The sequence below is a fragment of the Otolemur garnettii genome, unplaced genomic scaffold (assembly GCF_000181295.1).
Source record: "Otolemur garnettii isolate 467f Iridium unplaced genomic scaffold, OtoGar3 scaffold00115, whole genome shotgun sequence".
In the NCBI taxonomy this organism is placed as follows: domain Eukaryota; kingdom Metazoa; phylum Chordata; class Mammalia; order Primates; family Galagidae; genus Otolemur; species Otolemur garnettii.
The window spans coordinates 1,547,658-1,558,331 of record NW_003852510.1 but is presented as its reverse complement, the minus strand read 5'-3'; the positions used below and the strand labels follow the sequence as shown (position 1 = coordinate 1,558,331).

The following is a 10,674-nucleotide window of genomic DNA, read 5'->3' as shown; positions in this document are numbered from 1 at the left end:
TGCCTGCAGTCCTACCATCCTCAGAGCCCCCCACCCCCCAGCACTAAGGAAGGCAGGGGGGTTCTCTTTTGGGCCTTGCCTACTTACTCCTCTTTTTCCCCAGAAACCTCCCAGGGATTTTTGCCTACTAAATTCTCATTCATGGCAAAGAAAACAGGGGCGCCAAGCACAGGCAAAGAGAGTGGAGTGTGTTCAATCAACAACCCATATACCACCCACCCCAGCCCTGCCTGACTCCCGGCCCCCTCTCAGCAACTGACTCTGCCCGGAGGGCTCTGTGTCCCCCTTCCCTAGAATGGTAGGTCCTTGTTCCCAGGCCTCTTGGTGTATGCAGCAGGCACAGCCATCTCCCAGGCAGCTTCACGTCAGGGTCTGCCTGGAACTCAGGGCCCAAGCAGAGAGCTCCAAGGCCTCAGCTGGGCTCAGAAGCGAAAGACTATGATGGGAGACCAACCAGGTCTGCTGTGCTGCTCACATCCTTTGCTTACTCAGAACCTGTTTGTCCCTCCTCCCCACTCCAGGGATGCAGTCATCTGCACAGAATGAGTGATGCTGCAGAAACTCTATGTGGCAGACACTCGAACCCCCAGGGCTACCAGCGTCCCTCCATCCTGAGGACAGACGCTAAATCACAGAACACTCAGTTCACAGCACCTCTCCCCTGGTTAAATTCCATGCCCCGCCCTCCCCGGCCAGGCCAAGTCTCAACTCCCTGATATCTGGACATTCCAGAACAGTTTATCATGGGAGAAATCTTAAGGATCTTTTCTAACCCTTCCCTGATATACATTAGTTCCTTGCCTCCAGCCTCCATTTGAACACCTTCAGCGGCAGGGAACCCCACGTGTCATCCAGAAAGGTCTGCCCAAGGGATCTGTCTTCCAGGCCTGATTCTGCCCTTCAGGGTTGACCAGACAGTCTAGTCCTTGCACCACATGATAACCCTTCAAAGGCTGCTCCTGCTGGGCCTGGGCCCCAGGACGCAGCTCTCAGCAGCTTGGGATGTTTTTGCATTGGGACACCCAGCATCGCCTTCCCACCCCCACCTCCAGGACAGCTTATTCCAGGTGATCTGCACCATTGCCTTTTATTTTATAATCTATAGCAGGAAACTTCATTTCAGTAAAAAAGGGCTGGGTTTGAACCCGCCACTTCCAGCATATGGGGCCGGTGCCCTACCCTTTTGAGCCACAGGCGCCACCCCCCCGACCCCTCCAAAAATTTTTTTTTGGGGGGGTGCCTCATCTAGTTTCTTGGCTCAACAGAATGGCCATCCCAGCTTGAAATGGGGATAGGTTATTTCAAACTATGAAGCCAGAGCTGAAACACTGACTCCCTAGGGTGCTGAGAGGGAAAAGAGTATCTTGCTGTAAAGGAGCCTTTTAAAAAGCTTTCGATTCCCAGTGCCTGTGTTCCAGGCACAAACTGAGCCGGCCAGGGAAAGTGGCCTCCTAAGCATAGCAGAGGCAGTGACATTGGCCCAGCCCTGCTCCTGCTCACTTTGCTGGTGTGGACGTGGCCAAATCCACCTGCCATTCATTACTGAGGAAAATCAGACATGAAGTTCTGCCCTGGTTACCCCCTAGAGGGGGTAGCAGATCAGACCTCAGCTCTGCAGCCCGGACGCCTGGGTCTAACCCTGTTCTGCCACACAGAAGCAGCTGGCTCAGAGTCTGGGCTCAACTGACTACACTCTTCCTCCCTAGCAACTCTTCTGAGCCTCAGTTCCTTAGATGTGGAACATGGCTGGTAATACCATACAAGCCTGTCATGAGAGAAGGAAGAGATAACTCACATAAAGCACCCAATCTAGCCACACACAGAGTCAGTACTCAGTAAGTGCTGTTCTACCCTACTTTCCCCTTCAGTAGCGCTTTCTTTCTTTCTTTTTTCTTTCTTTTTTTTTTTTTTTGAGACAGAGTCTCACTCTGTTGCCCTGGGTAGAGTGTCATGGCATCACAGCTCACAGTAACCTCAAACTCCTGGGTTTGAGCAGTCCTCTTGCCTCAGTCTCCCAAGTAGGCCTATAGGCACCTGCCATGATGTGGGGCTAGTTTTTCTATTTTTAGTAGGGACGGGGTCTCACTCTCGCTCAGGCTGGTCTCAAATTCCTAAGCTCAGCCTAGTAGAGCTTTCTTTAAAAAACAAAACAAAACATTTTTTTTGGCTGGGCGCAGTGGCACACGCCATTGTAATCCTAGCACTCTGGAAGGCTAAGGAGGGTGGATTGCCTGAGCTCACAGGTTCTACACCAGCCTGAGTCAGAGTGAGACCCCCATCTCTAAAAATAGCCAGGCGTTGTGGCAAGCACCTATAATCTCAGCTACTTGGGAGGCTGAGGCAAGAGAATCACTTGAGCCCAAGAGTTTGAGGTTGCTATGAGCTATGATACCACCATACTGTACCAAGGGTAACAATGTGAGACTCTGTCTCAAAAACAAACAAACAAACAAAACTTTATTTTTAACTAATGGCCAAATTTTCCTTTTTAAAAATCTAGATTTCGGATGGCACCTGTGGCTCAGTAGGTAGGGCGCCAGCCCCATCTACCAAGGGTGGTAGGTTTGAACCCAGCCCTGGCCAAACTGCAACAAAAAATAGCCAGGCGTTGTGGCGGGTGCCTGTAGTCCCAGCTACTTGGGAGGCTGAGGCAAGAAAATTGCTTGAGCCCAGAAGTTGGAGGTTGCTGTGAGCTGTGATGCCACAGCACTCTACTAAGGGTGACAGAGTGAGACTCTTGTCTCTAAAAAAATAAATAAATAAAAATAAAAATCTAGATTTCTGGCTTATTTTGAAAAATTAGAAGACCTCGCAATGCTGAACCTGTGTCCCCACATAGCAACAAGCTAACTAGATCTGTGTGGTACCTGCCCTGCTTAGGACACGCTCTCTCCAGCTCGCCACAGTCCCACCCATCCCTACTGCTCACCCCCGGGCCAAGTGGCATTTTCTTTGGTTTCAAAGTCTGCTTAGTTAAAACTTCTCCTGTGAAGTCTTTAGTCCTCCCTAATAAAACAAACTGTTCTTTTTTTTTTTTTTCTTTTTTTCTGAGACAAAGTCTCACTATGTCTCCCTCAATAGTGCCATGGCATCGCAGTTCACAGCAACCTCAAACTCTTGGGCGTAAGCGATTCTCTTGCCTCGGCCTCCCAAGTAGCTGGGACTACAGGTGCCCACCACAACACCCAGCTATTTTTTTGTCGCATTTGTCGTTGTTTAGCTGGCTCAGGCCAGGTTCAAACCTGCCAGCCTTGATGCATGTGGCCGGCTCCGTAACCACTGTACTACCACTGTACTACGGGCACCAAGCCAAATTGTTCTTTTCTTAACAAAAAGCAGAGTATTTTCTCAATCACAAAGCAGAGTACCCTGCTATGGGCAAATCCTCTAAACATTTACCAAGCACCCGCTGTGTGCATCATGCTGTTAGGAGCTGGGGCCACTGAATGTAAAAGCACTGAATGAAAAGCACACAGCTTCTGCCCTTGAGAAGCTCACAGCTGGGGGGATGCTGGGATCCACAAGGCACTCCCTTTGACCACCTCAGGCACTGGCCTGAGTTCCCTATAAGGCCAGGGTTAGCAAACTCTTTCTGTAAAAGGCCTAATAGGAAATATTTCAGCCTTTGCAAGCCATATGATCTCTGTTACACTACTCAACTCTGCTGTGGTAGCATAAAAGCCACAGTTGATACATAAACAAATGGGCATGGCTGAGTTCCAACATTTACAAAAGCCCGTGTCAGGCAGTTTAGGCCCCAGGCGGAGCCTCTATATGCTAAAGCTTTGCGTTTAGTGCATCAACACAAAACCCTTCAATTTCTAGAAGGAAGGGGACTCTAAGCACCAATCAGAGAAGGGAGCTGCTCCTATGGTTTTACCAGGAGCAGGACCCGGACCCGTCCTCCGTCCCCCACCTCCAAGGAAAGGCCACTCTCAGGGGGCATTTCTCTGGTGTCAGGGCCAATTACTGAGGAGGGAGCCTTAAGCAAGTAATGTAATCTCTTTAACTTCTGTTTTCTTAGCATAAAATGGAGATAATAATTAGAGCTCCCTCATAGAGTTGTTGTGAGGATTAAGCAAGATTATACAACCCTATTGTGAAGGGTTTCTGCCCAGTGCTGGGCACAGCAAATGCTCCATACTTACAGCCGTGCTTGTGTCCTGACTGAACGAATGAATGAGACTTTATCTTGCTCATCTTTAGGTCTCTGTGGCATCACAGAGCAGGTGGCTGGTTAGAGTAGACTAACTGCCTCAACCCACCCCAAACCCCTCAGAGGCGCCATAATGCACACAAGAAATTGTGCTACCTTCTTTTAATCTTTAAGAACACTCAGCAATGGTTTAAATGGGTTAAAGTGAAGAGAAAGGAGCCAAGAAGCTGCACTAGAGGGAAATGCTCCTAGAGCAGTGGTTCTCAATCTTCCTAATGCTGTGGCCCTCTAACATGGCTCCTGTGGGTCTCGACCCCCAGGTTGAGAACCGCTGTCCTAGAGGCTTCTGGACAGTCCTCCACCCTCTGCCCACCAGTGTGCACACCCACCCCAGCTCACACAACGTTCCACTTTAGGCAGCAAAGTGCAATCTGGTCTGCAGATGAGGGAGACGGTGTTCTACACACTGAAAGGATGTGGTAAGGGGTGTGGGCCCGGGAACAGGGCTGTGAGTCCTCAGTTTGGGGCAGGGCTAAGACCAGAAGGTAAGTGCTGTTACATGAAGAATCTAGCCAGATGGGGCTCTGGGGAACCCATTATCAAGTGCCCCCAAGTGATGCGTGGGTCCAAGAGTCAGCCAAGAAAAGGCCAAGGGAACCGGAAGGCAAAGAAAACCAGGCTCCTCGAGGCAGCCAAGGGCAGGCTTTACTCACCTTCAGCTCCAATGGACACCAGTTTGACCCCTTTGCTGGCTATGAAATCCAGGGCCTTGTTCACATTGGAAATCTTGTGCACCCTCATCTTGCCCCTCTCTGGCTTGGCCAAGCGTTCACCTGGTGGATCAGGAGGGAAGAAAATGAAGGTGAGATGCTACAACCCAGAGCCAGGGCTGCTCTCGTAGCACCTCAGCCCCGGCACAGCTTACTGAGGGGTGTGGGAGTGTGTCTGTGCACGTGTATGCGTGCACACACCTCTCAAGGGCTGCAAGATGCCACCCTGGCCAGGAGAGAAGGAGAGTCTATCCTGATTCTTCTTTCTTCCATTTCCTGCTAGGACTCAGCATTTCCTTATTATCCCCCTAGTACATGCCAGGGAGTTAGCTGGGTAGTGGGAATATGGAGGTGAATAAAACAGTTTCTTGCCTTTATGTAATTACAATCCAGTAGTAGAGACAGACCTTAAATAAAGAAATACACAAATAAATATATACAATGAACAAATACCAAGAAGAATCAATGGTCTTCAAAAAAGGAGGAGGAAGGAGAGGAGGAGAGGGCGAGGAAGAGGAGGAGGAGGTGAAAGAGGAGGAAGAAGAGGCGTGGTCAGGGAAAGCCTGAGTCTTTGCAGATAGGGAAGATTGCTGGGAAGGGTGATCAAAGCAGAGGGAACAGAACGTGCAAAGGGCTGATCTCCTTCCAGTCTAGACCATTTTGCCCTGGGAATGGGGTACAGGTCACCAGAGTCTTGTGATAGTGTTCCCAGGTATTTAAATAGAGTTGTCCACAGCAGCTCCTCCCAATTTGAGAGGCGCAGCTCTTATCCCATTATTCTGCCTCCTGTGAGCGCCATGGCTCAAGCTCTGGGTCAACCCTCCACCCCTGCTCAGGCCCAACTCCCCCTACCTTCAGCATCTACAGGGGAGGTTCTGCTGCCCGGGTTTCAAGGTCAGAGGCTTTGGGAAAACGGGGGTAGAGAAGCTGGTTCTCTAAATACCCTACTAAGAACATTTTTATCCCAAAACAGACAGCATTCATGACTCTCCTGAAATGATTTGAAAATTAGGAAGTCCAACACGTGTAGAGATACCCAGGGAAGGGGTACATGGCTCCAAGGAGTCAAGGCTGAGAACCAATATCCTAGAGCCTGCAACTCAGACCCCTGCGCATTGTCAGTGGTCTGCCTGTGACACTGGGCCAGGCCCACCCCATCAGAGCACCACTTTCCCCGGCAGCTACCCAGCCTCCCACCTTCCCAGCAGCCTGCCAGCTTCTGGAAGAGAGCAGACTTCCTGCCACAGATGGGATTTGGTTGTCAGCTCCCAGGGAAGTACAGCTGTTTTTTAATTAAATCAAAACTTTCCCCTTGTGGATGTCCTGAAGCAATGGCTGCTGCCGAGGAAGGTCCTACACCATCTCCTGCCCAGGAGAGATGGCACCAGGGCTCCCACCCTGCAGGACTGACGGAGGCAGCACCACGTCCCTCCCTGGAGGGTTGCTCCTGCCCCAGCCCTTGGGGCCTGCTAAGCCCGAGCTCCCAGCCATTGCCAGCTGTGCAGCAGAGGAGGGAAGCTTAAACAAAGGATGGGAAAAGGTGCGCAGGACCAGGCCAGCAGCTCCTAAACTTCAGTTTGCATGAAATCACATGGAGAACTTGCTCAACTATAGACTTCCAGAACCCCCCAGCCCCACCAGGTTCCTGACTTAGGAGGTGGGGTAGGGCCCTGGGAATCCACATTTGAACAAGTGGTCCTGCTGATTCTGGTGCAAGTGGTTCAGGGACACCTCTTCAAGAATCTCTGCAGGAATTAATGTGACCTAATTCTTTGTACTCTCAATAAATCCCAAACAATAAAGAGAAGAATCTCTGCAGGCAGCAACCCTCTTCCTTCTCCTCATCCCTGCTACCCTATTAATTTCCAAAGATGCTCAGTGGGAAGGCAGCATTGCACTGAGCAGATCTTCCCCATCCCTGGGAAGAGACAGTGGTGCTTCACAGATGTGCATGGGCAGGAACTGAAGGCCAGCAAATAGGCGTAGTGCTGGACATTCAGTCACGCCAAGGTCTCTGGAGTGCCCCATACAGGATGGGACAGCTCCAGGCACTTGGACCAGAGAGGTAAGAAGCCCCCAGGAAGCTCAGTAAAGAATGGGAAAGGAGACAGGCAAGCCAGGGGCTAGATCCACACAATGGCAGGATTGATAGGGTGTTATGGGAGGCACAGCAAGCTCAGAGGGAGTGTGTGTGTCAGGGAAGCCCTCTTGGAGAAAACCCCCAAGCTGAGTTTTGAAGAATGAAAAAGAGTAATGCCGGGTTTGTTTTCCACTGGGCAGTGCTGGGGGAGGAGATAGGAAAGGATATTCTAAAAGGCAGTTAGAAGGAATGGCAGTGGTTCAAAAAATTTAAAAAGAGGCTCGGCGCCTCTAGCACAGTGGTTACAGCGCCAGCCACATGCACTGAGGCTGGCAGTTCGGGCCAGCTAAACAACAATGACAACTGCAACAAAAAAAAATAGCTGGGCGTTGGTGCCTGGCACCTGTAGTCCCAGCTACTCGGGAGGCTGAGGCAAGAGAATCGCTTAAACCTAAGAGTTTGAGGTTGCTGTGAGCTGTTATCAAAAAAATAATAATAATAAAACAAAATAAAAAATACAAAAAATTTAAAGAGAGAATTACCTTATGACCTGGTAATTCCACTTGTGGGTATGTACCCCAAATAATTAAAAGCAGGGATTCAAAAAATATTTATTTGTACAGCCCTATCATTTTTCACAATTGCCAAAATGTGGAAGCAATCCAAGTGTCCATCCCCAGATGAGTGGATAAACGAAATGTGGTGAAACATATGATGGGATATGATTTAGCCTTAAGCAGAGAGGAGATCTGGATGCCGGCTACAACAGGGAGGACGCGGGAAGACTTGATGCCAAGTGAAATGAGCCAGCCCCAGAAGGACATCCCCCGCCTGATCCCACTCCTACGAGGTCCTTAGGAGTCAGATTCAGAGAGGAAAAGTAGAATGGTGGCTGCTAGGAGAGGGAAGTGAAGAGCATAGGCAGTTCACTTAATGGGTAGAGAGTTTCAATGTGGGAAGATGGAAAGAGTTCTGGAAAAGGAGGATGGTGGCAGCTGCACAATGTAAACGTACTCAGTGCCACTGAACTATATATGCTGAAAAGGGTTCAAAATAGCAACTGTTGTGTTATGTGACTTTACCACATATGTACACAAATGTATAAACGCCACACATACAGGTTAGGTCTGAAAGGGAAATAGAAAAACTATTTTTTATAAAAAGAGGGAGAGCTCATGCAAAGGCACAGGAAATAGAAAATATACAACGCACCTGGGCAGAACTGCACGTTTCCCTATGTGGCAGAGGGTCCAAGGTCTGATACCTTTTTGGGAATAGTTAGTTGAAAACAAAGCAGGTGCCAGCTCTTGAAGGATCCTGTATCCTGTAAACTAAGCTGAGGAATGTAGCCTGCAGGCTCAAAGCCTTAGGAGGCACCGGTGCGATCAGGGAATAGCATGACCATATTTGGACAATGGTGGGGCAATGCTTCTGGCTATTGCACAGGGGAGACTGCAGGGAGGAGCTGAGGGGCCTGGGGCCTTTGTGTTATCACCTAGATGAGAGGCAACACAGGCCTCACACTGACACCACAGCAGCAGGGGTTAAGAGGATTGGGAAGATGGAAACAGATGAACAGAACATGAATGGCAAGTTAGAAAGAAAAGCAAAGAAGAGCTGTCTACAACCCCAGGTTAGGTGCAGAATGAGGCTATGGGAGACAGAAAGAGATTTGCTGGGGGCAGGAGTGACAAGCACAAGTCTGGACATGCTGAGAGGACCCGGTGGGACATCTGGGTAGAGATGCCCAGAGAGGTTCAGTATTTGAGGGGGAGGTTGGGGTAGGGGGCTCTGGGCTGAGATTAGGCCTATGACACACTAGGTAAAGGTAAAGTGGAGTAGCTAAGACAGCCTGGCCTCTGCACCATGGCTAGCCCCTTGAGGACCACCACCCTCTAAGAGCAGAGGAAAGATATCTACAAGCAAGCTGAGACATACATTCAGCAAGTGGACCTGTCCCTCTAGACAGCTGGACAAACTGGGAGCTGGACAATGCCCTGAAGTCACCTGGAGACAGGTAACTAGGCAGTAGTGGAGCCAAAGTTTGAAGACGGTCATCCCTGGTTACATTCTTGGCCATGAAATCCTACCATGTGGGAGAAGGAGCCTCAGAGACCATCCATCAAGACCCCTACTTTTGCAAATGAGGATGGTGAGACAAAAAGGCAAAGCAACTTGCCCAAGACACCTGGGGCTGGGTGCAGTGGCTTATGCCTATAATCTAGCACTCTAGGAGGCTGAGGCGAGTAGATTGCCTGAGCTCACAGGTTCAAGAATAGCCTGAGCAAGAGCAAGACTTCATCTCTAAAGACAGCCAGGCATTGTGTCAGATGCCTGTAGTCCCAGCTACTAGGGAAGCTGAGGCAAGAGAACTGCTTGAGCCCAGGATTTTGAGGTTGCTGTGAGCTATGACATCATAGCACTCTACTGAGGGTGACAAAGTGAGACTATCTCAAAAAAAATGACACCAGGATGGTTGGTGGTAGAACCAGATTTGAGACCCAGTTTCTTAGTCTGAATTCACACATTCCATCCCCAGCTTGTCTCAAGAGACCCAAAGCTGGCCATGGCCATGTGCAGAATAAACACAGAGGTATCAGGGCAGAAGCCAGCAAGCAGCACCTCATCTTGGGCCAGCCCCTCACCTGAGATGACCTCCAACAGCAGCATAAGCTTCAGGCCGTCCCGGAAGTCCTCCTCGATGTTCTCAATCTGTGTCCCTGCCTTCCGGAGATGGGAGTTGCACCAGGCTGTGAATGTCTGGGAAAAGTGAAGAAGAGCAAGTGGTCAGGCTCCACCACAAGCCGCACAGTCTCTGAGGTCCTCAACAGGGGCTTACATGGGTCCCCAGAACCCACCCCACCTGCCTCATACCATCTTTCCAGTTCTGTATAGGGTACTGGGGGCATCCCCTCATTGGATGAGCCATTTAGTGGGGCCAGGGAAGGTGCACACCCATTCAGCAGAGCCCACAGAACCTCTGAGCAGTTGTCCCCCAGAGTCTCATTCCCCTCAGCAACTAATCAAGTGCTGAGCTCCCCAGAGGACAGCAGCTGAAGGGCCCCCCACAGAGTCCACAGCATGGGGGCACCAGAGGCACAGATGAAGCAGCACCTTCCCTCAATACCTCCCAACTCCCTTTCAAAGATGTCAGCCCCACCCACATTTAGAAGGGCCACAATCCCATTCTTAGCAATTTATCTCTTAGGTTATAAGACCTAGTTTCAATACTTTTCTTTTTGAGACAGTCTTACTTTGTCACCCTTGGTAGTGCTATAATGATTATATTCTTGGGCTCAAGCGATCCTCTTGCCTCAGTTTTTCTATTTTTAGTAGAGATGGGGTCTTGCTCTTGCTCAGGCTGGTCTTGAACTCCTGAGCTCAAGCAATCCACCCGCCTCAGCCTCCCAGAGTGCTAGGATTACAGGTATAAGCTACCATGCCCAGCCCTAGTTTCAATCTTAACAGTTTTAAGGCAAAGTAATCCAGAGGTAACATATTAAGCCTTCTTGACACCTTAAGGTAAAATAGTTTATCCAATCCTTTCTCACTTGGCAGCTAGCAAAGAGAAAGGATTAATATGTTTTGTTGGGAATAGAGTTCAGAAGCATGGTGTCAGGATAAGGAGAAAGAACAGTAAGTACCCCAATGTGTATTCTGAGTGGCAA

General features: G+C 49.7%; 1 protein-coding gene across 4 annotated transcripts in view; it reads right to left on the bottom strand.

Moving 5' to 3' along the window:
• ACTN1 (actinin alpha 1) overlaps positions 1-10,674 on the bottom strand; it is a 111,499-nt gene that overhangs the window by 39,700 nt on the left and 61,125 nt on the right. For all 4 annotated transcript variants that reach the window (XM_003797369.3, XM_003797367.3, XM_003797368.3 and 1 more), the window contains exons 2-3: positions 9,652-9,766; positions 4,870-4,989 (exon numbers count right to left, since the gene is read on the bottom strand). In XM_003797369.3, coding sequence (XP_003797417.1) covers positions 4,870-4,989; positions 9,652-9,766 — 235 coding nt within the window. The remainder of the gene's footprint in view (positions 1-4,869; positions 4,990-9,651; positions 9,767-10,674) is intronic.